General features: G+C 36.4%; 1 protein-coding gene across 3 annotated transcripts in view; it reads left to right on the top strand.

Moving 5' to 3' along the window:
- COL14A1 (collagen type XIV alpha 1 chain) overlaps positions 1–26,348 on the top strand; it is a 184,338-nt gene that overhangs the window by 34,589 nt on the left and 123,401 nt on the right. For all 3 annotated transcript variants that reach the window (XM_014560694.2, XM_014560692.2, XM_014560695.2), the window contains exons 6-14: positions 7,955–8,110; positions 9,091–9,210; positions 10,723–10,887; positions 13,322–13,483; positions 15,525–15,676; positions 16,660–16,789; positions 18,279–18,424; positions 21,259–21,388; positions 23,398–23,537. In XM_014560694.2, coding sequence (XP_014416180.1) covers positions 7,955–8,110; positions 9,091–9,210; positions 10,723–10,887; positions 13,322–13,483; positions 15,525–15,676; positions 16,660–16,789; positions 18,279–18,424; positions 21,259–21,388; positions 23,398–23,537 — 1,301 coding nt within the window. The remainder of the gene's footprint in view (positions 1–7,954; positions 8,111–9,090; positions 9,211–10,722; positions 10,888–13,321; positions 13,484–15,524; positions 15,677–16,659; positions 16,790–18,278; positions 18,425–21,258; positions 21,389–23,397; positions 23,538–26,348) is intronic.

Raw genomic sequence — 26,348 nt, 5'->3', positions numbered from 1 at the left:
AATCAGGTATTTTACAACTGTGAACACTGCTATGGATTTTGGCAGGATCTGTTTCCTGGAGCAATGCTTGGGCTTGTCTGATTGATACTTTCCTTCTTGTCTAAGAATTTTCTATTAAACATCTTGTTTCTATACCCAGAGGGATGTCGGTGTCAAACTAAGCAGGTGTTTCAGCCTTAGAAATTATGAAATGTCAGGATCTGTTTGTTATTGATGAATTGGAGGAACAGGGATAATGCAGTTGTTGCATTTTTCAGAAAATCACCATGAACAACTTAACATATAGCCAAATCACGTAATACTATATACAGAGCTGAAAATACATGTGAATACTGCCATCCTGAAGTTGAGCAAGTTTTGTGTTTAAATAGAGGTTCTCAGGCAAAATAGCCTCTGATGGGTTAGCATTGACTTATGAAAGTAAAATTTTAGAACAGACTTTATATAAAAGTGTTTTAAAAGGAGCGTATATTGTCCAAGGAAATACAACCCGTTTTAGGTATCTTGCATTGTGGTAGGTAGAGTTTGGAGAGAGTAGATAGGAAGAGATGGTAGGGGTGAGGAGAATAAAAATTAAGTCAGAAGTCTCAGAGATGGGCACATTGTAGGGGGAAAGAATAGTTAATTGTATTGGGATGAAGTGAGAAATAAATATGGACAGGTCAAGTGCAGTTGAGTTATGGAGAGCTTTGAAGAGCCCAGTGAATAGTTATTAGATAGGTGGGGGAGGGAAGAAATAATCTTAAAATCTGGAGTTGGAAGATAACTTTGAGATCCATGTAGTTCAACCAATTAAGAGGATGGTTGAGGCTCTTCAGCCATGCCATCGAGGGTTGACCAGCATCTATCTGCTTTCATTGACAGAGCTCTCACTACTTCCCAACGCAGTGGTCTATAGAAATCTTGACTGTTAGGAAGTTCTTTCTTGAGTTGAGTTGAGATCTGTCTCCTTGTGGGCATACAGAACATTTCTAATCCCCCTTCTGTATGGCAGCCCTTTAAATATTTGAAGACAGCTGTCATGTCTTCTCTTAGTCCCTTATGGTTTATGAGCAGAGGAGAAATGTGGTGAATGGGATGTTTACAGGATTGTCAGTTACTGTTAAGATGCAGAGCTCTGAGTGACAGCTCAGCTATTCCTTTGGCTGAGGTTCAGGGACTGGGCTTCACATGCCTGCAAGTTGTCATGGCATTATTCATCCCAGGTTGGATATAGAACATGTGAGTATGGCTTTGAATTCATACAATCTTTAATGGCAAGACTTAGCAATCTATCTTTCCTTCCTTCCTTCCTTCGTTCCTTCGTTCCTTCCTTCCTTCCCTCTCTCTCTCCTATTTTTTTTTTTAAAGGAGAGATTAGCGAGAGTTAGGGAGGTGTTGAAGACCAATAGCACCCCCCCCCCAGATATGTTTTCCTTGAAGCAATCAGAAGAAAAAAGAACTGACAAGGAAGTAATTTGTTATCATGTGATTCAAGGTGAACCACCTAATATGTTCTTGGACTGAAGGTGGGATTCATCCCACGCTGGGAGGTACTCTGGATTTCAGTGATTGTTGACTTCTTTTGGCTTCTCAAAGGGGTCTTTGGCCCCCAAAGGATTAAGAACTGTTCTTGTAAGCAAGTGTCTTTTCTAAAGAGGGTGGGAAGAGGGAGGACACCAGAGAGCTGGAGGGTTCAGGGAAGCAATAGGAAAGGACACCACAGCCAGCACAGGGGAACCGTCTGCTCTGATGGAGATGTGCAGCATGGTGGCCACCACCACACGTGATCGTTGAGCACTTCCTCTCTCTCCCTCTTTGCCCATCTCTCCTCCTTTCCTTTCTCCTTTGCTTCCTTTCAAATACTTTTCTTCTCTTCTTTTATAGGAGTTGAATAGCACAATGGCTAAATAGTTCAGGCTTTGGAGTCAGTCCTGAATTTGAATTCCAGCTTTTCTACCTGCTTAGTGTGTGATGATGGGCAAGTTGTTTAACCTTTCTAGTTACTTAATTTTTCTTTTGCAATGGAGTGAGAAGAACACCTACCTTATAGGATTACTATCTGGCTTAAATAGAAAAGACATACATAAATCATCTGATGAAAGCAGTCACTAAATGGAGGTCTTATTTTATACATATATATGGAAGCAATGAAAAGTGTCTGCTATAGTCAATAAATAAATATGTATTAGTTAAGATTCTCCAGAAAAACAGAAACAATAGGATGCATGTGTATAAATATGAGATTTATTATAAGGAATTGGCTCACATGATTATGGGGCTAAGATCTACCGCCAGCCAACTAGAGACCCAGGGGAGTCAATGGTGTAAATTCCCATCTGAGAACTGGCAGGCTCGAGACCCAAGAAGAGCCAGTGTTTCAGTTTGAATCCAATGTTCCAACTCAAGGCAGTCAGGCAGGGGCAATTCCTTTTTACTCAGCCTCTTTGTTCTATTCATGTCTTCAATTAATTGGATGAGAACCAACTACATTAGGGAAGGCAATCTGCTTTACTCAGTCTGTGTTCAAATGTTAATCTCATCCAGAAACACCCTCCCAAACAAACTCAGAGTAATATTTGATCAAATGTCTAGGCACTCCGTGGACCAGTCAAGTTGACATATAAAATTAACCGTTACACTATAGAGTATATTTCTAGGAAGTAAGAAGTTCTGCAAAGAAAAATAAAACAGAATAAGGGAAGAGAGTGAGGGGGAGTGCTGTTTTAGATAGAGTGGTCATCTGTCAGGGATGCTTTGAAAGTCATCGCCATGACTATATGAGTACTAAGCTCACTCTGATTAATGTCAACTCTGAACGCAACTGAAATGAACCCCCTGCTCTCCTTCCCATAGATGGACAACTTATAACATTAATATAGCAGATGACTAGTGACCACCTATGTTGCATTATGTGAGGACATCTTCCATGGTGCTGGTAGCATGGGAGGATGAAAAAGGCAACCAAACATTTACAAGGCCTGGTGTCCAGTCCTGGCTGTACCAGTAATCACTAAGTTATTTGCTTCTCTGTCTGAATCTCAATTTCATTTTCTGAAAATTGAGGAAAATAATGGCTCCCCACAAATATATTGTGAGAATAAGATATACCATTGTATTGAAAGACCTTTTTAGAATCACTGAGCCCCTGGCAAATGTCAAATGATGTTAACTCTTAAAAAAAAAAATTCAGGGATGTGGCAGAAGCCGATCTTGGAAGAGAGCTCTTGGTTTGGAAATTTGAACTCAACTTCACTGGATACTTTAGTGAAAAATTGTTCTGAGGCCACAGTTTTCCTTAAGCTGTCTTGGTTAATGAATAGCCTAGCTGGATATTTTGCTAGTGGCATAGAGAAAAAGAATTCAGAGCCACTAAATGAATCAGACCTGTTGTGGTAAAAATCATCATGAGATTTTCTAAGTGCATATTAAGATAATGTGAGTAAAAATAGTACATGCTCCCCTTTCATTTAGCTTTGCCTCTGGCATTGGGAAAATATCAAAGAAGACAGGCAAAACTGATGCAGTCTCCCTGATCCCTAAATAACCATAATCCACCTTTCTAGTGTGATAATGTAGCAGGGCAAGAGGAGAGACCACATTTGAGCCATTATTGTTCATTTTTCTAGTGCCCTACTAGAGATAGGAAGTATGTGAAAAGAGTTCTTCTCTTAACAAGACAGTTCAATGTTGTTTACATTTATTGATGTACTATGTGCCAAGACCTCAGCCAGACTAAGGGGATAAAAAGATACAAATCCCTTACTTCTCAAGGAGGTTAGTCTAATCAGGGAGATAAAAATGGAAACAAATTATAATAGTGTTCTGAGTACAATAAACCATTTACAGATGCAGAATCAGTAAAGAGGGGCAGATAATGAGTCCAATCTGAGGACTGTTGGAAGAGCTTCATAGAATTGGTGAAGTATAACCTGGGTTTTGAAGAATGAATAAGAGTTTACGTGGTAGAAAAAAGGCTGCTTCTGTCAATTCTTCCTTTTCTATTTTAATTAACTATGTAGGTGAGTACCTTTCTCCATAAATACATTGTAAATATTTTTATACTAGCCGTAATTAGGTCTTTAATTTGAATGTCATTAGAACAAAAGGAATACTACCGCAAAGATCTCCATGTTGCCTTTTTATAACCACATCCACCTCCTTCCTACCCTTCATCCTTAACCTGTCACAACCATGAATTGGTCCTTAATTTCTAAATTTTTTTCATTTAGGAAGTGTTTCTTAAATGGAACCCTCACATAGGTAACCTTTTGGGATTAGCTTTTTTTCACTCAGGATAATTCCCTGAGGATTCATCCAAGTCATCAATAGTTCCTTTTTATGTCTGAGTAGTAGTATTCATGGTATACATGTACCACAGTTTCTTTAACCATTAACTTGTTGAAGAACATTTGGATTAATTTCAGTTTGGGGCTATTATGAATAAAACTGCTATGAACATTTGTATAGAGTTTTTTGAGTGAATGTAAGTTTTCAGTTCTCTGGAATAAATATCCAAGAGTGTAATAGCTGAATTGTATGGTAATTTTATATATACTTTTAAGGAAGCTGCCAACCTGTTTTCAGAGTAGTTATATCGTTTTATATTCCCATGAGCAATGTGTGAGTGATATCATTTCTACTTGTCAGCATTTGTTATCACTTTTATTTAGCCATTTTGATAGGTGTGGACAGTGAAATCTCACTGTGATTTTAATTTGCATTTTCCTGATGGCAAATGATGTTGAACATCTTTTCATGTGCTTATTTGTCATCTGTGTATCTTTGATGAAATATCTATTCAGGTTTTACTCATTTTCTGATTGGATTGTTTGTTTTTATTTACCAGTGCATTTTGAGTGTTCTTTATGGAGTCTAGATACTAATCTGTTGCTGAGCGTGTGGTTTGCAAATATTTTTTCCCTGTCTGTAGCTTCTCTTTTCATCTTCTTCATATGAGCTTTCACAGAGCAAAAAGATTTTATTTTGATGAATCCAATTTATCAAATTTTCTTCTTATGTGTTTGTACTTTTGGTGCCAACTCTGAGAACTCTTATTCCAACCCTTCATTCCAAAGATTTTCTCCTATTTTTTTTTCCTAAAAGCTTTACTTTTTATGTATAAGTTGATCATCAACTTAGTTTTGGTATAAAATATGGGGTTTAGGTCAAGTTTCTTTTTCTTTCTTTCTCTCTTTCTTTCTTCCTTCCTTTCTTTCTTTCTTTTTCTTTTTCTTTTTCTTTTTTTTTTTTTTTTGCATGGATGTCCAATTGCTCCAGCACCAATTTACTGAGGTACTTTTGAACATTTGTTTAAAATCATATAGTTGAGCATATTTGTATGGATCTATTTTTGCTTTTCTATACTTTTTCATTAATGTATATATCTATCCCTCTGAAATACCCACTACTTATGTGTAGTACATACGCTTAATAGCTAGTAAAATGATTCCTTCCATGTTATTCTTCTTTGTCATGATTGTTTTAACTATTCTAGAGTTTAAGCCTTCCCATATAAATTTTAGAATAAGCTTGTCTATGTCTTTAAAAAAACAACCTTTCTGGCATTTTGATAGGAATTGCATTAAACCTATAGATCAATTTAGGGATAATTGACATCTCTACTATGTTCAGTCTTCCTGTCCATGAATATGGTAAACCTATCCATTGATTTATGTCCTCTTTGACTTGTTCTATCACTAGTGTAATTTTCAGCACCAGTTCTTGCACATGTTTTAAGTATATACCTAAATATTTCATCATCTTTGGAGTAATTATAAATGGTATCTATTAATTTTTTCCAATTGAATGAGCACAAATTGTATCTCATTGTGATTCTTGATTTTTTTTATTATTGTTATCATCATGTAGTTAAATAGTCTCTTCATTCATTTATTAACCATATGTATATATTTTCTATTTCTAAAGTATCCTTTTTATATATGTTTTTATATATTCCTTTTTAATATAATCTTGATGTTGATTCTTTTTCAGTTTTTTATATTGCACATGTCTTTTCCCAGTTGTAACTTATCTTTTTATTTTCTTTAAGGTATTTTTTTATGAATAACTTAAAATTTTTATTACTAAGTTTATCAATCTAATTTCTAGTCAATTAATTTTATATCTTAATTTGGGGCTATTTAGAATTTATATCTCCAAGTCACAATGACTTGAATGAGCTAAATTAACACAACATTTTTATTGGAAACAATTTTAAAATGGAAAATACCAGTTTTCATAGTCCTATTCTAAATAAGCAGAGAGAAACTGTTCCCTTTCTAAGACCCTATCTACAATGTACCCAAACAATTAAAAAATTTTTTTGAATTAAAAACTGAAATAATATCCCCAATAGTTTTGGGGAAAAAAAAAAAACTTTCTGTTTCAGGTAAGTTTCCCCATAAAAACTGAGAGAAATAGATTCCTGGAGGTTATCTTAAGACTTTAATTTTCGCTGATTATTTCCAAAACACAAACTAATTTTTATCCCATGACTTCTTACAGTATTCTGTTTTGGAATGTTTCAGTGTGGTACAGAGGGCTGACACCTAAGTTAGTGGTTAAGTATTTGGCTATTAAAGAAAGGAGATTTGGTGCCCAAAAATGTAATATATAAACTTTGGATTGAGCTGCAGTATTTAGCTTCCATAATGAGTATCGGAGTATTTCCTTGGTAAATACATTTTTCTCCCATCTGGTAAAAGGATCTAGGTATTCCACACATTTATGTCTGAGGAAAAACAAAAAACAAAAACAAGATCCTTTTAGTTAAGTGTGGCCTGTAGGTGCAGAGACATATTAAACTGCCTACTCCGACTAGAGTAGTTCAACTATTCCCCCCCCCCAGGAAAAAATGTATTCAATTTATTTATGAACACTTCTTTATTTTGGTTTTCATTACATAAATTATATTTTGAAGACTGTTCTATTGTCATTTTAATATTAGAAAGTAAAGTAGGGGTTTGCTGGGCAATTTCAAGAAGTTGACATGGTTCTTAATCACATTAAGAATATTCTAGTATTTTGGCTCTGTATGAATGTAAGTGGTGGTTTTTACCTCATCCAGCACAGACCTACCCTATATCAGATAGCCTCCCCCTTTGCTGCAAAGACAGCTGTTTGCCTTTTGCATCTTGCCCACAATGACTGTTGGGCTGGGACTTCCACTGAAGGTAAAGTTTAGGGTAGTTCCCCTCCAGCCACTGGGCATCCTTTTGTAGATCCTTATTATGAAACTTGATTTAAAAATACACAAGAAATTGATAAGACATTGTAAACTGACTCTACTTCAACTAAACAAAAAAAATTTTTTTAATCAATTACTTAAATGATTTTGGAGGGTAAAATCCTACTGTCACATAGACACAATATGTAAAAGAATTTGAATTGAGGGAAATTCTTGGGCTCTTTTCCAATTTTCTTCTTCCACAAACCCTTCCTATTTTAGCAAAGGTCTATGTACCTTACTTAGATTAAATGCATGGCCCTGACTTTTCCTTGAATTCAGGAAGCCTGTATTTCTCTTCTCTTATCACTTCCTCCAGCATAGACTTATCAGAATAGGAGAGCCGCCTCTCTGCTTCCTGGCCATCTTCCCATCTCTGCTGACTCCCACACTGGTGTTGCTAAGACCTTTCCTGGAAAGAATCTACAGGCTAAAACCCAAGGCTGGATGATTTTGCACAGACATTACTTTCTGAAATATGTGGAAGGCTTGCGTTGCCAGGATGGTGTGAACCTGCCAGTGTTTTGCTAACTATTTCCAGAACTTTGGCTCAGCTGCCAGCTGTTAACCACGTTGTTTTTTCCCTAGTAAAAATGCATTTAAAAGAAGGGTTATAAAAATATGGTTGCTTTAATAGGAACTTTATTGTATTCTTAGCACCAAATTATCTGAAAGATATTAAAACAGACCCACCCTTTTAAAAGTTCTAACAGTAACACGGATGCTTTTTTGGTCTGTACTTTGCAGAAGTGAAATTCTTCTGTCAAACTCCAGCAATTGCTGATATTGTAATCCTGGTTGATGGCTCGTGGAGTATTGGAAGATTCAACTTCAGACTGGTTCGGTCTTTTTTGGAAAACCTGGTTACAGCATTCAATGTGGGCTCAGAGAAGACACGAATTGGTACATCTTCTATTATTAACAGCAGTTGGCTGTCAATGTAAAACCAGTAGGAAGTTTCTTAAGAAATTTCAAAGATTCTTTACAAAATCGTTTTCAGAATTACAGGTTCAACTATAGTGATGGTCCCCAAAGGGCAAATTTAAATCAATAAATATTTATTCCTATAAAGTTTTGCTATAGCATTTGCCTTCAATTAACCATTGAACACCTTCCAATTTTCTGGAAAGTCAAAATCTTCTTGACCTAATAATAATAATAATAGTAATAATAATAAAACTGTTGAAGTTCCCTTGATTGAAGAATTTATCAGGTAAAAGTTTTCTTTTTATTTAAAAGACGTGACTGAATCCAGTGGAATGATTAACTCAATGGAAATTGGAAATAGTTTCAATAGTGCAAGATAATCTTTACCAATTTAATTCTAGCTGAGATAAAAAGCAAAAACAAAAAAGTTGTAAATCTTTGAGCAACGTTATCTACCTTGTTGTATGAAAACTTGTTGTTTCACTTCTAAATAGCCATTAAGGAAACTCATTCCTTTGGAAATAAAAACAAACACCAAAAGTTTAATTTCATCCACTTTTGGTGGTGAACCTACTATAGGGTATACAGAAGTCAAGATACAGTGTTGTACACATGAAGCTTGTATAATTTTATAAACCAATGTACCCCAATTTTAAAAATTCAATAAATTTAGATCTTTTATCTATAAACACGACTGGACTTAAAAAATGCTCAGTATCTTCTTGGGTGCTCACTTTTAGATGACTAGAAAATATGTCCATTTCCCCAGCCCCCAGGTATGTTGAAATTAATTCCTTAAATTGATGTCAACAATTCATTTGGAAAATACACAGTGAGGCAGTGGAAAAAAACGTTGCAAAGATTAGGCCCTTCATCATTCTAGTTTCTCAAATGGTCCACTAGATCTCTGAGTAACCCGTCATTTCTGGATGGGCTTTCTCATCTTTCTTTTCCAGGTCTTGCACAGTATAGCGGTGATCCAAGAATAGAATGGCACCTGAATGCCTTTAAAACAAAAGATGAGGTGATCGAAGCCATCCGAAATCTACCATACAAGGGAGGAAATACACTAACAGGTATGTTTTGTTTAGTCCACATTTTCAGCAACGTATCTTGCTGAAGAATAGTTTTATTGCTTTCTTTTGCCACTGTGTAAGACTTAGCATGGTATTTTTTTAACCAAACTAGCATCTAAAGTTCTTAGATGGCTCTTTTTCTCAAACTCAGCATTAAGAGTTAAAACTCAGGCATCTTGTTTCTTTTGCTGTATGAGTGTGACATCCCAGGAAGGGCTTGCTTGAGCTAGAAGAAAACGGATGCTGACAGCCTTTCGTGGCTGTCTTAACCTTTGTCAGTTCATCTTCCTTCCTTTTTTCACCAGTTTTCTTCTCCAGTCACCCTGTTAATTAAATAAAAACAAATTTCTGTTTTCAAAGAAGGTATTTCCTTTGTCCTTATCCTGCCATCAGTAGTGATCATGAAAATATTTATGGAGCTTTAGCTCACCAGTATTTTTGATAAATGAGTACAGTCGCCCTTCACATTCACAGATTCAACCAACCAGGGATCAAAAATATTTGGAAAAATATTCCAGGAATTTCCAAAAAACAGAACTTGAATTTGTTGCATGCTGGCAATTATTTACACAGCATTTACATTCTATTGGCTGTCATAAGTAATCTAGAGATGATTTAAAGTATACAGAAAGATGTGCATGGATTATATGCAAATACTATGCCATTTCAAATAAATGAGCATCTGTGGATTTTGGTATCCACAGAAGGTCCTATAACCAATCCCACCACAGATACCAAGGAACGACTATAAGAATATTTAGATTATAATTATCCATGGCCCAACCACAAGCGTTTATCACAGGTTTTAACCCATGCTATTTCCTTCTACAAGCACACAATGTAGATCCTCAGTGTAAACAAGAGATGCTCTCATTGAATTTTAAGTAAACCACTGAAATCCTGATAAACAGCTTTGCCAATTTGAGGCATAATCTAACAGGTTTTTTTGTTAATACAACAAAAATTTATTTAACACAAATCCTATAACAATATTTGGCATTTCCTATTTTTGGGAGGTGAAAAGTGTCACATTCAAAAGGCCAGGGGTTCAGTTATCATTTTATATCTGTCCCGTCTACCCTTATAAAACCGAGAAAGAGCTTGGTGGTTCTTTAGATAATCATGAACAGAATGAAAGTATAGTGATAAGATTTGGAACAGTTGCTTCTGTATGGATATTCTTGTTTCACCCTAAATTTTAAAGGTTTAGATTTTCTTGTACACAGATCTGTCAACATCTGTTGACCATGAATTCAACGTTCATTATAAATGTTAGTTTCTGAAATGATGCAGTGTTCAAGTATTTTTTATTATTTCTCTTCTGGTGGATTTTAGTTTTTCATCAGATCTGTCAAAGAAAAATTCACTGTAAAAATGAAGATGGAAGTTTGCATCTAATAAAACTCTTTTAACTCTAGTAAGTTACTCATCTTGTGGTTACATTTTGCAGAAATGGAAGGCTTTTTATTAGAGATGGTTGGTTTGTATTTATTTTTTCTTGTTTTCTTCCAGGTCTTGCTTTGAACTACATTTTTGAAAATAGCTTTAAACCAGAAGCAGGAGCAAGGACTGGAGTGTCCAAAATTGGCATTTTAATCACAGATGGAAAGTCCCAAGATGATATTATTCCACCATCCAGAAACCTTCGTGAATCTGGTGTGGAACTGTTTGCTATAGGTATGTGTTCATTACGGTCCTGTTTCAACAGTGGGCACAGACACACGACCACTTAACACTACACACAGCGCGAAGTGCACGTCACTGAAAGCCAGGAGACCTGAACACTTTCGAGTCTTGGCCCTGGCAGTAGCCAGTCATGTGATCTGAGTCCAACTTCCTTACATTTAAAACAGAAGGGATGGTACCGGTCCTGGATCCTGCAGTGTGCAGATCTCTAGGAGAGATGCCATACACAAAATGTTGTGAAAGGGGTGAAGGGTGAAGGTTAGGCACATATTCCTTACCATTTAGTTAGTCGAGACTTTTCTCTTTGGTGTCATTTTATAGCTGTCTCTCCTCTGATAGTATAGGGAGAAACTAAGTGACCATTTTCAAGGAATTAAGGTCCTTTATCTATTTAAAGAAAGTACAGGGTGGTAGATATGCAGGATTATTTCTTTGAAATTAACCCTTTGTAAGGTATTAGTTTTGTGAAAAGGATATATATGGCATATACACAGAAAAACTGCAAAATATTTAGTTGATATAACTTTGCTCTTGATTAAGTTGTTTAATTTTTTTTCTTTTTTTGGCAGTAGAAAGGCCTTCCGTTTAGTAGAGGCTGACAAAGAACACAAACAAACAAATCCTCTGACTTGTTCCTGGATTTGTTACTCAAAATGTGCTTTGTGGAATGTTTTATTCGAATAGTATTTGCTTATTTGCTGGGTGGCTTGCACTGTGGTAGGTGGTGGAGCCTAGAGATGAACAAGGCAAAATCCTTACAAAACAAATTCCTTCCAAGTCATGATGACCATTTCCTCACTTTTCCATGCTCTTTGCAAGTTAAACTGTTTTGTTTGGAAAGGTGAGAGAGAAAGAGAGAGAGAGAGAGAGATTTAGAGCTAGCTTCTCTAGAATTTTTAAATGAATCCAAACTTGTTGGTTTTAACTAAATGCCATAAAAAGTATTATTGACATTAAGCTTATGGCTTCAGCATGTACTGTTATTTTGTTATTGTGGACATAGATCCAACTGTGCATTTTATTTGTTTGTTTGTTTGTTTATTTATTTGGGGGGGAGGTAATTAGGTTTATTTTTTAATTTAGTTATTGTTTAACGGGGGTACTGGGGATTGAACCCAGGACCTCGTGCATGCTAAGCACTCACTCCACCACTGAGCTGTACCCTTTCCCAGCAACTGTACATTTTAGAAGCTACAGTAGAAAACCTTCAGGCAAGAAACATCAGAGAGATTGATTTAATTTTTATTGTTTGTTTTGCTATCCTTTTGTTCAACAAAGAAAATCCCTGCAGAAGACTTAAACGAATAGGGGATTAATTAATGTGTTTACTCTCCATGCTGTGGTCTTGTTAATAATGAATGGATAAGTTTAGGTGAACTCATTCGGATGTGATTTGGACTTTTTCTCTGGGAATTACCTGGAAATCAGTAGTATTTATTATCTTATAACCCCCTAAAGCAATCAGTTCAGAAACAACCGATGCTTTGTTATTCAGTCTGTTGAGGTTGGCAGATCAATTAAACGGCACAGCCAGGCATCTCAGAAGTAATTAATGTTGCCCCAAGTAATCTCTCTTCCTGGCTTCTGTCGTACCTCTTTTTAACATCCTTAGTTAATCGCAGTGACAGGGATTTTTAAAGAAATGCTCCTTGTTTGCTGAATCCTGGGGAAGAGAAATCTGCCTTTACACCTGTGAAACCCAATCCTGTGCCTCCTTTTTTTCTATTTCTAATTTCACTTGTAAATATTTGCTCATATTAATGTGCAGTCTTCTGAGAGGCAGCTTGAGATGGTGATCAAGAGCATATGACTTTGGATCTGGACTGCCTGGGTGGAACCCCAGATGCACACCTACCGGTTGTGCTTCCTTGAGCTAGTTAATTAACCTCTCTGTGCTTCAGTGTACTCATCTGTAAAACGGGAGAAACAAGAATGCCAAACTCATAGGGTTAATTGTGAGGATTAAATGTGTTCATATACAGAAGACACTGATGTGCTTGGGGCATAGTAAGCACACCCTAATTGTTAGCACCCATGGCTAAGACAGGCTGGAATATTTCACGAGAGCCAAAGATTTTCTGTCTCAATTTAAGTAAACTAATGTTTTAGGAATTTAAAGATGAAGTTTTGATAGTGTAGAATTCTGGTTTAATTACTATTGCTTCTGCAGTATTTATGAAAGGCAGATGGTAGTTTCATCAATACATCTTTCTGCTAAGATGTACTGAATAAGATTAAAATGTAATCATTTAAAAGTTTTTTTGAAAGTACCTTTTTAAAAAGCAATCTGACTCGAGGTATGCCTCTTTAAAGTACAGATGCTTTGATTACGGTGGCGACTGATGGTTACATGTAAGGCTCGCCACAGTTGTGTTTTCAAATGGGGCATGACTGTTATAACCCCTCCTGTGGTCCTCAATGCCAGGGGTGAAAAACGCAGATGAGAATGAACTGCAGGAGATTGCCTCCGAACCGGACAGCATGCACGTGTACAACGTTGCCGAATTTGACCTGATGCACACAGTTGTGGAGAGCCTGACAAGGACTGTCTGCTCCAGGGTGGAAGAACAGGACAAAGAGATCAAAGGTAAAATGAACGACAGGGAGCAGACGTTCTGCTCATGTGGGTATCACCTTGCACGAACGTCTATCATGGATTATGAAAATTCATATCATGTTTCATGTTGACTTTCTAAATAGAGTCCTTTTTTCTCCTAAGAGGTGGATCATCAGAGTAGAAGAGGGCAAGTTCTGTAGGGGTGAGGGAGGGGTACTTTAAACTACTAGGTAATTTTCTCCATGGTATTGCATTTAGACCATAATATTTTTTTAATTAAATGTTGGATTTTGAGATAATTTCACATTCACATAAAGCTGTGAGAAATTATGCAGAAAGAGATTGTGTCTATCTTTACCCCTTTCCCTCAATGGTAACATATTACAAGGCTGCAGTACAACATCCCAGGCAGGAAATTGGCATTGATACAGTCAAGATGCGGAACATTTCCATCACCAGGAGGGTCATTTCTGTTGTCTTTTTACAGCCACATTCACTCCTTCAATCTCTTCCTTTGGGTAAGTACCCCTAGCAGATAAAAAATCCTAAAGTTCAAGGACTTTGAACATCACATGTCCCAAATCTTTTATAGACTTACTGTTTTTTTTTTAATTTTTATTTTTTATTGAAGTGTAGTGGATTTACAATGTTAGTTTCAGGTGTACAGTGAAGTGATTCAGTTACACATATACATACATATATATTTTTTCTTTTCAGATTCTTTTTCATTATATGTTATTATAAGAAATTGAGTATAGTTCCCTGTGCTACACAGTAGATCCTTGTTGTTTATCTATTTTATATATAGTAATGTGCGTCTCTTAAGCCCCAACCCCTGGTTTATCCCTCCCTGCCCTTTCCCCTTTGATAACCATAGTTTACTATGTCCATGTAAACTTACTGTTTTGATATGTATGTTACACACACAAAGTGCTTACATAATTCCTAGTTCACAGTGGGCATTCAGTACATGTTAGTTGCTTTTTCTTCTCTTTTTTACTGTTAAATATTGGCCATTTGTTGAACTAAAGTCTTCAGGATAGAGGCTGTACCCCCTGTTACTTAAAAACATAGGCTCTTATGTCAAGAAACTTGAGTGTCAGTTTCAGCTCTGATACTTACTGAGTGTGAGACTTGGGCAAGTTGTTTAGCTTCATTCGGACTTGATTTTCTCACCTACAAAATGGGAATAATAAAAGCTACTACTGAGAATTAAACGAGGTGATACTTCTAAGAAGCGCCAAAGAGTACCTTTAGATACACACGAATTCATTAATGTTGTGTTTTTGCTTTGTTTTTTACTATCTTACAGCAATGTCTTTAAGAAAGTTCCTTAGAGTCAAGGACTATGTCTTATTTGTGTCCTAAGAACCTAGCACAGTGATTGGTACCTGAAAGACACTAAAATGTTTCCATGAACAAATGTAGCTCAGGCAGACTGTGTTACTTTGCTTTGCTTTATTGCACTTGGCAGGTACTGTATTTTTTTTACAAATGGAAGGTTTGTGGCAACCCTGTGTTGAGCAAGTCTGTTGGTGCCATTTTCCCAAAAGCAACACTTTTTAAATAAGATATGTACATTTTTAAGACATAATGCTAGAGCACACTTAATAGACTACAGCGTAATGTGAACATAACTTTTATATGCACTGGAAAACCAGAAAATTTGTGACTCGCTTTACTGCAGTGGTCTGGAACTCAATGTGCAATATCTCCAAAGTATGCCAGTAATGAATTACTGAATCAACTTATCTAGAGCTGAACATCTTAGAGGCAGCATAAAATCAATAGTCATTCCCAGAATTCTGCACCTACTCTCTGCCACAGGGAACTATATTCAATATCTTGTAATAACCTACAATGGAAAAAAATCTGAAAAAGAACAGATAGATACATGTATAACTGAATCACTCTGCTCACTGCTGTACACCTGAAACACTGTAAATCAACTAGACTTCAATTAAAATTAACAAAAAAATAATCAACAGTCATTGCTGACTAATAGAGCTTCCTAGGTTCATAAGAAATAACTTTGGGACAGAGTTTCATTTTATGTGTTTCTTTAATTTAGCCTCAGCCCTTGCCACCGTTGGGCCACCTACAGAGTTGATTACTTCTGAAGTCACTGCCAGAAGCTTTATGGTTAATTGGACTCATGCCCCAGGAAAAGTGGAAAAATACAGAGTCGTGTATTATCCTGCCAGGGGTGGAAAACCAGAAGAGGTAATAAGGAGGCAATACTTTCAAACCACTGTTTTCATTCTCTCAAGTCTTCTACAGTAGTGAGGACGAGAGAAATGTATATACAAGGAGATGATTCTGTCACAAGCATTTAAAATGACTTGACTGACGTCATTCCCCTGTGTCCATGTTGTCCTTCCATCTTGGCAGGTTATGGTGTTTACATTATTTACATCTTCTCTCACCTCCATCGAATAATCTTCAGAACTGGTCATGTGTCTTTTTCTGCACAACTTACTGTGACTTCATTTTTTTGGTGTAATTTTAAACATTAAGGAGTTCTAAAGCCAAAGGAATCAGTAGTTAATTATCTGGCCAGAACCCTCTTTTGCTACTCATGCTTTCTGTCTACTTTGGGAGAGGGTCTGAACTTTCTGCCTTAAGGAAGTCTGTGTGTTCCAAATAATGTGTTTACATGGTCTTCTGGGGTTTGGGATTTCTCAGACATTTGTGGAGATTAGCGCAATGGAGAAGCCATAATAAGTCGTCTGTGGCTGGCCTTTCTCATGGGTTGACCATCCCAGTAGAGGACACCTATTGCCAGATCAAGTTAGTGAAGTAGATCATGGGAGTTTTAAATCATTTGCTTAAAAAAAAATCAGAGTGCTTCCAATAGTTCTGTATTTTTCATGACTAATAAACCTTTTAAATTCCTCCCAGAGCCCCATGGAAAAATATCACATGCCAGCTGGTACTAAGTAGATGTGATGAGGATGACAGTTAGCCTAAGAATGACACAGTTCCCATTAGATGTGAATGAATAAGGGACTTTTGGACATATTCCATAGAAGGTCACTTCATGTGAGGATTCAGGGACAATTGACTGCCACCGTGGAAAAGAAGATGTGGTGCAAATAGGAAAATACTTAATGAAAGATTCTTGCTAGAGATAGTTTTGCTTTTTGACTTCATTTCTGTAGGTGAGCTACTCCGTCCTCTCATTCCTCGATTCGTTCTTTAAACAGGTGGTGGTGGATGGAAGCGTGTCCTCCACGGTGTTGAAGAACCTGATGTCTTTAACTGAATATCAGATAGCAGTCTTTGCAATATACGCTCACACTGCTAGTGAAGGCCTGCGGGGAACCGAAACCACACGTATGTATTGAATTCTACCCACTTCTGACTCTGCATAGCACTGTGCAGGGGACTTAGTTGTCACTCTGTATGCAGCACTGGTTCCTGCTGTATCTGTTGTTGGCCGGTGCTACATATTGGAAGGGCTATTATAAAACTGTGGTATGTTTAGGAGAGAGAAGCCTTAGTGATGAAGGATGCAAAATGCATTTATTCATCTGATAAATAAATATTTAGCTTATGCCTATTATATACTAAGCACTGGGCTTGAATTTGTCAGTAGAAATAGAGAAGGACCTCCATAGCTCTCCTGCCCAGTAGAGTATCAGGAAAGTATGTTACATCTATTTTCATTATGAGCATCATTATAATTAAAACAAGCTTCTGAACACTAGTAATCCCTTATCTCAGCAAGATCATGATCACACGCACACACACACACACACACACACACACACACATTCAGAGAATCCTGGGAGAAGATAATCTTAAGAAACTTGATCACTCACTCATTTAGTTATTTTGGACATTAACTGAGTTCCCGTTACACGCGAGGCACTATGCAAAGTTGGTCTAAACACATTGCCTCTGATAGAACAGAAGTGATGTAAACAACAAGAAGAAAGTGCCAGGTATTATGATAATCAGGCTTCATGTCCAACACATTGGGTTTATCCCTGAAAGCAATTTGTAAGGCAAGGGTCAATACTCCTGCTTTGCAGAAACATTTTAGTGACAATCTCTGCCCTTAAGGAAGTTTTAGTCTAGCAAGGCAGAAAATGCAAACCAAGGATATGCAAATGAACTAGCCTGATGAAGTGCTACAGGCAGTCCAGTATGAGTGTGACCGAGGCTGCACGTGTAAGCAAAGTCCTGAACATGGCATTGTGGTTGGAAAAGCAAGCAGATCCTGGAAGTATATTTAAAAACAAAGTTTCATAGATTTTATCACCATTGTTTAAGCCAGGAACTTGCAGTTTATTTTTAAGCCCTTTATCTCTGTCTCTCAAATGTGGCCAATCTTATTTCTTTATTAACTCCATTTTATTCAAACCCTATTGCTCCTGACTTAGTCTTGTTCCCTGACTGTCTTTGGTTGAATGCGTTCAGTGAGTATTTATTCATTCATGCATTTGCTCATCCAGCAACTCATTTATTCTGTCATTTATTAAGTGACCCAACAACTGTTTTTGTTGGCTGCTTGCATGTCAGACACTGTGCTTGGTAATGGCCATGAAATGATGATCAGAAGAGACTCCCTGCTCTCGAATGGCTCCCAAAGAAATGTGCCTGTCACTGTAATAAGATATGAGAAACCAGATGTCATTCCTGCTTTTAAACATTCAGGATGTTGACCCTCCTCAAAGGAGCTTACATGGCTATGTGAACAGATACAAGGATGAAAATTATCTGAAAAACATGTTTACTTAACAGATCTTAACATACAGATACCTTGAAATAAGCAAGCACACTAAGTGACTGACTATTTTTAAAAAATCTTCTCTTGCAGTTTCTTTACCTATAGTTTCCGACCTTGAACTGTACGATGTGACTGAGAACAGTCTGAGAGCAAGATGGAATGCAGTGGCTGGGGCGTCCGGGTACCTGATCCTTTATGCTCCTCTCACGGAAGGTCTGGCTGGGGATGAAAAAGAGGTAACCACTTGCTGCGTATCAGAGTCCCAGAATCTTTGACTTCCTTAACATAGTTTTTTGTTTTTACTACAAAAATGTCATGTATTAAGTCTAGAAAAGTCATATTAGCAAAAGGCAAATAAAACACTTGTAATCCCAACACTTGGAAGTAGCCACTGTCAACATTTAGTTAGTAGTCTTTTTTCTTTTAAGAATACCAGATACTCAAAATTTATTCTGTGGATAAAAATACAGTGACTTAGATGACGAATGTTTAGTTTTTTTTTTTTTTTTCTTTTTAAAGAGAGTTAGAAAACTTAGTTTTAGCATAAGAAACTTTAATGACCAATATGTCATTAAGGGATATTTTGGTTGTTTTGAGATTTGCTGATTTAAAACTTGATGAGGAATAATTTAAAATGCTCACATATTTTAGAGAAATATACGTATTAACCTCACAACTAACCATCCCTTTTTTTTTTCCAGTTAGTGGTCTTTTTAATGCATTTTTAACACAACCAGTGGGAATGGTTTTGTAGTTTTCATTTGGTTTATTGTGAATATCTTTCCATACCATTAAATAGTGTTTTGTATAGTTATTTTAAATAGCTTTATAGTATTCTGTTGTTGGTTTGTACTAGGCCGTGTTCAATTAATATCATGTTATGGGACATTTAGATAATTTGCTGTCTAAATAGGCTTTGAGACCGTTCTCAACATATAAGCTTGCATGGTCGTCTGATTATTTCCTTAGGATAAATTTCTAGAATAAAGTTTCTTTTTTCAAAGAGTATGCAAATTATTAAGCCTTATACCAGGTATTACCACATTATTCTAGAGAAATTTTATATAATTTATACTGCTATATGCAGTTCACAAATGACTGTAATGACCCTATGTACATTGACTTAGAAAAATTTGTTTTACTAATCTGAGAGGTAGATGAATATATCTCATTGATGTGGATTTTATGCATTTATTCCGATTTAAATGATGAATCTTTGACTTTCGAATCACTTATTTTAGTTCTCATTTTTAACTTACGGGGAACGATTACTGTAATACGGATATTCAAGAAATAGAGAGGAAATGTCTGTGCTTGTTGGGAGTGCCTTGACCAGGGGAGTGGATAAAAGAGGACGTTCAGAATTCCATTCTTCAGCGTTGTCTAAAACCTGCCTCTGGTGACAGAAATCTTTAGAGCCAAGAACAAGCATACGGTGAATCTAATGTCAAGAACAGAATATTGGTGACGTGTTCTTTTATTTCCAAAGTTTAGACAGCTTTTGCCCATTTGGATTTAATGTTAATTGGAATTATTTTGGTGGAAGGAAAACTTTAAAATGATGCTGAAAAGACACTCAGATTCACCAGGAAGGAAAAAAATAAAAAAGACGGAAATACCTGTTCACACCCAATAAATTGGCAGAATTTTTGAAGTCTGATAATATTGTGTGTTAGTGAGCATGTGGGAACCCAGAATCACTCATGCAAACTAGGATGTCAATTGGTACAGCTGCCGTGGAGAATAATTTGAAATATGTCATCAAGTTAAAGATATATACAGTTTTTTAGATATATACCATAGGGAAACATTCTTCAAGGACTTTTCAGTGCAGCACTTGGTCAGAATAAATTACTGCAAACAAATGCTGTGTTCATCAATAGAAGAATGGACAATAGCAGCATATTTATATAAAAGAATATCATAAGGGCACTAAATAATGTCAACTCGGCCTCTGTGTATCAACATGAATAAGTCTTAAAACATAATATTATCAGGGGAAAAATTGTAAAAATATTACATTGATATGGTCCCATTTATGCACATTGTTAAACATATGAACCATATATTATTTATAGATATATACATATGTATGGAGAAGAAAAAATGGATCAATGAGATACACCTCAACATCAGGGTACAGGTAGTGAACAGAAAGAGTGAGAAAGAATTTGTGTTTTACCTGACTATGTTAGTTCTTTTTAAAATAAGATCTGAAGTCAATATGACAAAATGTTGATATTTATTAAATTTGAGTGGTGGGTGTGTCAGGATATATTAAGTTATTTCCTCTACATTTATATTATATACACTGAGATATTTCAAGATCAGAAATTTTCATTTGACCATAACGCTGGCAATTGTGTGACTGGAGACAGTCTACAGAGAGATTTTCCTTCTTTCCAAAACAAAGATAAAACCATCCCTGTCGTGCAGTTGTCACTCAGTTGTCAGACAACTGAGAATGTTGGCTGGTTTGACCGACTCCAAGGGTCAGAAAAATCATCCCAAAGTCAAAAAGCAGGTTGCCGATTTGGGCATCAAGGTAGGTTGATCTCTCCTGAATCCTGAAAGGGATTTGCAGTCCAAGTAGACAGGCCCCTGTGTTGAATGGGGCAACAACCGGGCTTGATGTAAAAACTCAGCATCCAGTCAGAGGACTGGTGAGAATCAGCCATTTGGTGAAAGCTGCCCACTTGGCATCCAGCCCCCGCACGCTGGTCTGGAGCTTACACTCCTCCTAGAGAAACATTTCTGATTCAGTTCCACCCCCGCTCTCCTGGGGACCGAATATTTGACACTGTATCCTCTGGATACAGCTGCCACTTGTCCAGATGTAAGGAGTTCTCCTAAAAGAGCATGCACAGTACGTTCAGTTTTATATGGTTTCAGAGCATCTGTCTCTAATATAAAACAACATGAGATGATGAAACAACTTGAGGCCAGTTTGATGAAGGGGGCTGTGAGGAGACAGTCTTATTCCATGAAATCTCACCTTTATTCAGTTCCCCTCTAATCAGCGTGAATAATAGACACTGGCAAACGGTCTGATAACCTGTGTTCTTTTCAGATGAAAATTGGAGAGACCCACACAGATATTGAACTGAGTGGGTTGTTGCCCAACACGGAATACACAGTCACAGTTTACGCTATGTTTGGAGAAGAGGCCAGCGATCCCGTTACAGGACAAGAAACAACATGTGAGCAGTTCAGTCATCTAGATGAAACGCTGTAATAAAAGCCCAAGTAAACGTGGGAATTCCGAATTAGAAACACTGGTTTAGGTTGAAACAACCTCTTAAGAGCTAATTGTAATGTAAGACACTGTGTATTTTATTTAGGGGAAGGAAATGTATTTCTTTTATATATATATTTATATACTTTATTTAAAAGTATGATATAGAGAAAATGCTACTCTGGCATTTTCTTTTCTTTCTCCTACACTTACTCTCTAGCCCCTTCAGTATTGAGAGTCACTGAGTCCTTTACACTCTTTATTGCCATATAGTTAGGACGTATTGAATTAATGAAAGAATTAGCCTTTGGGTGAGGAAGCATCATGCTTTGTGGAGACAGCTGATAACTGTCAGGATTTATCTCCTAGGTTGTTGCTGGTTCTATCAGCACAGGCTCTCAAATCAATTGACCAATTGCCTGGATTGAACTCTAACAGCTCTTCTGCTCCTGCTAACTGTGACCTTGGCTAAGTGACCTCAGTTTCATGATTATATAATGGGGCTAGTTGTAATTCTATCCCTGCCATCTAATGTAAGGGTTTAATGAGATAACGTGTTACATCTTGAAAGCGTGCAGTAAATATTAACAATTGTTTTTGCTATAAACCTGTGAAAGCTCACCAAACTCTAAAAGATTTTTAACAAACTTTACAAGGACTCAGGGGTCCTTGAAGAAGTGTGGAAAGCTATGGAATTGATAGTCAGTAATCTGCAGAAATGCCATCACCTCTTTAAATATGTTTAAAGTCTCAGCAAAGTGTTTATTTTTACCTAGTCTCATGAAGCCATTGGGATTTATCCAGGGCAAGACCTTTACTCATTGATTCTAGAAATGTTTATTGAGAACTTGCTATATTGGGGATAAAGATGGAAACAAAATGAAACCAAATTCCGTAGTCCCCTGAGATTACAATATATTGAAAAAGAGAGACAATAGACCAAAAAATGTGCAGTAAAAAGATAAATCAGGGAAGAGGGATAAGTAGCACTAATGTGGAAGGACTGTTTTACGTAAGGCGATCATGGACAGCCTCGCTGAGAACAGGACACATGTTCAAAAACCTACATCTTAGAGGATCAAGGTTTTGGCCTGAGCCATGGGAAGAATAGGGTTTTCATTTACTCAGAAAGGAAAGACTGAGGGAGGAGATGGAGAGAGGCGGCAGGAGTCAGTGGTTCAGTTTTGGACGTGATAAGCTGGAAATGCCTACTGGATACTCAAGTGGAGATGGCAGATGGGACATGATTTTACACGTGGGAAATTGTGTATCAGAGTAGAATGACTCTGCCAGAATTATATGATAGTTGAATGCAATAGCTGAGATTTAATTTCGGGTGTCCTGGGGTTTTTTGGAGGGGGTGGGGGATGAGGTAATTGCATCTATCTATCTATCTATCTATCTATCTATCTATCTATCTATCTATCTCATCTATTTATCTATTTATCTGTCTGTCTGTCTGTCTGTCTATCTATCTATCTATCTATCTATCTATCTATCTATCTATCTATCTATCTATCTATCTTATCTATCTATCTATCTATCTATCTATCTATCTATCTATCTATCTATGGAGGTACTGGGGATTGAAACCAGGACCTCATGCATGCCAAGCTCATGCTCTACCACTGAGCTATACCCTCCCCACCTCAGATGTCCTGGTTTTTGATCCATTAGATTTTTTATTTATATCAGCCTGTAATAATAGTATTGACTAAAGAAGAAAGGCACAGAAAATTTACTTAAACTTGATTTATTCCAGGTATGTGTAAGATATTGCTACCATTCATTCTGTAGAAGGAAAACTTTTTTTCTTTGTTAATTTGTTAATGTTCTTTGTTATAAGTTATTATCTGTGTGAAATTTTTCATATGTAAGTAGTTCAGATGTCAAAGATGCTGTGTTTTTTTTAGTTTCTGTTTATATGTATGTTATTTAAAATTCTATTTATTTTTTACTCCACTTATTGCGAAGTGCCCTTAAGTCCACCAAGAAACCTGAGAATCTCCAACGTTGGCTCTAACAGTGCTCGCTTAGCCTGGGATCCAGCTTCCAGTAGAATCAATGGTTATCGAATTGTATATAACAACGCAGATGGGACTGAAATCAATGAGGTAAGCTGTGGAACACAATGTCTATTTTTCTGGTGGTTGGGTATTAGTGTTTTATGGCTGTGTAACTGATCATCCCAAAACATTGTGGCTTAAAACAGTACCAGTTGTTTATTTTCTCTTCCATTTCTGTGGGTCAGGATGTGTATTTCTGGCTTGGGAATCACTCATGAGATTGTAGCCAGAGGATGGCTGGAGCTGGTGTCATCACGATTTCCGTATTCATATGTCTGGTGCCTGGTCTGGCAAGACTGGACCAGCTGGGAGATGGAGCAGCTCTCTGCATCTCTAAGTAGATTCTTCACATGATCCTCTGGCATGGCAGTTTTAGGGGAGCTGGAGTTTTTACATGTTGGCTTAGAAGTCCCCAGACATGTAGAAAAGAGAAACACAGAGAGAAGCTGAGTGGAAGCTCAGAAGTCACAGAATCCACCACACTCTAATGGTAGGAGGTATCACAAATCCCTGCTTGGATTCAAGTTGGGAAAAAAAACACAGCACCCACTTATGGTGGCAAGCACATGGGATGGGAGATAGAAGTTGGCACAGCCATCTCTGGAAAATACAGATGGCCGCAGTGAATGGGGATTGAGAAGTGTGTATCTTCATAGAAGTAGTAAGCTAGAAATATCAGTGATTTCCAGTTTAATCCCTCTGCTTTTTAGTAAACTGGCATCTGAAGGACCCTAGTTTGATAAGCTTAAATTGAAAACTGAATAATTCAAATTTTGTATAGGAAGATACTTTCAAATAATGGAACTTATTGAAACCCATGAAGTTACAGTATTTTGCACTCGGTGACTAATAATCTTCAGAAATTCTTTCCTTGGAGATGTACTTTAGCAGGCTAGATAGCAAAGTTATTTTTATTTTATTTTTCTTATCTTGGTCCAAGAAGCTAAGACAACAAGGCAAATATGTTGGATTACATCATTTCTATTTTCTAACCAAATAAAGCAATTATTTTCATGTGCAGAAGACAAACTTTTATAATTAATTCAACTCAAGCAATATTTTCGAGAATGTGCCCTCATATGGGACCTTGAGTAGTGAATGGACAATAACTGCACATTTGTTAACAGTACAGAAATAGTGTTCAACATCTTTCATTAAATTTTCATAAATCTTGAAGCTGGAACCCTTTGGATTAGTTGCTTTGCTTTTGAAGAACAGTAAAAAGATTGAAACCAAAAGCTCTGAGCTATCAATGTCTCTTTGTTATCAGTGATAAATAAATTACTTTCCCAAGAGTTGCAAATTCAGTAGATCAAGCAGATAATATAAGTGAGTGAAGTGCCATTAAGTGTGCAGAAATTGTCACACCTGCAAAGAAATACACTCTCACCTGTTTTTCTTGAAACATGAGGCTACCTTAAGCTATATTTTGTATTCCCATTTTTGGGACATGTGTGTAGGAGAAATTCTTTACTGAAAGAAAGACAGCAGTTCAAGACTGATCATAAGTGACAATGAACAACAGGTGATAGTGACAGGGATGCCAGGGCACGGCGGGCACTGATGTGCTGGGGAATGCATATGTGTTCATCCAGGATACAACCAGCGTCAGCTCTGAAGACTGTTGTTGCACAGAAATCTAGGCAGGGGCTACCAGATCTTGTTACCCTTGATAATGTGACCAGAGATCTCTATTTTTATGTGAAGTTTAAAAATGTTGACTCATGGAGCATCCAAAGTAACATAACTGTATTTACCAATAAGTATTTGTTCACTGCAGAGCATTCTTCTTTGGCAATAATTTTTCATGAAACAAAAATAAACTGTCATATAAGTATCATATGATATCACTTATATGTGGAATCTAAAAAAAAAAAAAAAAGATACAAGTTAACTTATTCACAAACCAGAAATAAACTCACAGACACAGAAAACAAACTACAGTTACCAATAGGGAAAGGGGTTGGCGGGAGAGGGATAGATTAGGAGTTTGAGATTAATGTATACACACTGCTATATGTAAAATAGATAACCAGCAAGGACCTACTGTATAGCACAGGGACTATATTCAATATCCTGAAATAGCCTATAATGGAAAAGAATCTAGAAAAGTATATAGAATATGTATCTGTGTAACTGAATCAGTTTGCTGTACACCCAAAACTATCACATCGCAAATTAACTATAGCTCAATAAAAGTAGATAAATAAATAGAATCATACAATAAAAAATACAGTTTCCTAAAAAATAAACTGTCTTATTATATATGTATATGTGAGTTATATAAATGTAATTCATATATTTTATTGAGGTATAATTGGCATATAACATTATATGTATAATATATTATTGTATGTATTTTATACTATGTATATATTTTATTATATGTATAATATGTTACTTTTAGGTATACAACATAATGATTCAATATGTGTATACATTGTAAAATGATCACAGTAGGTCTAGTTAATATCCATTAAAAAAATTATAGCTGTTCTGGCCTCTCATGGCATTTTATGTTACTTGCCTTTATAAAGAATGACCCCAGACTAATATATTTGTTGAGAAATATATGTGCTTTTTTGAAGTGTTTTTCAATCTTGGGGATGTCTTTGGCACTTGCTATTTATAATTTATAATGTGCTGGGAAATTAGTAAACTTTGGTAATATTGAATTTAAAATATGAGTAAATAGACTAGGAAAATCTGAGAATATTTTATTTGAGTAAAATGCATAAACAATGCATGGATTTTGTAACATTTCTATTTTGACTGGTGTGTGTGCTCTTAATTCTCAATTTTTAACCATGCAATTGAGACTAAAATTTGCTGGACAAGTGTCTTGTCCAAGTTAAATAT

This window comes from Camelus ferus, chromosome 25, assembly GCF_009834535.1.
Source record: "Camelus ferus isolate YT-003-E chromosome 25, BCGSAC_Cfer_1.0, whole genome shotgun sequence".
NCBI lineage: Eukaryota > Metazoa > Chordata > Mammalia > Artiodactyla > Camelidae > Camelus > Camelus ferus.
The sequence above is the reverse complement of the archived record's forward strand: the minus strand, read 5'-3'. Positions and strand labels throughout refer to the sequence as shown.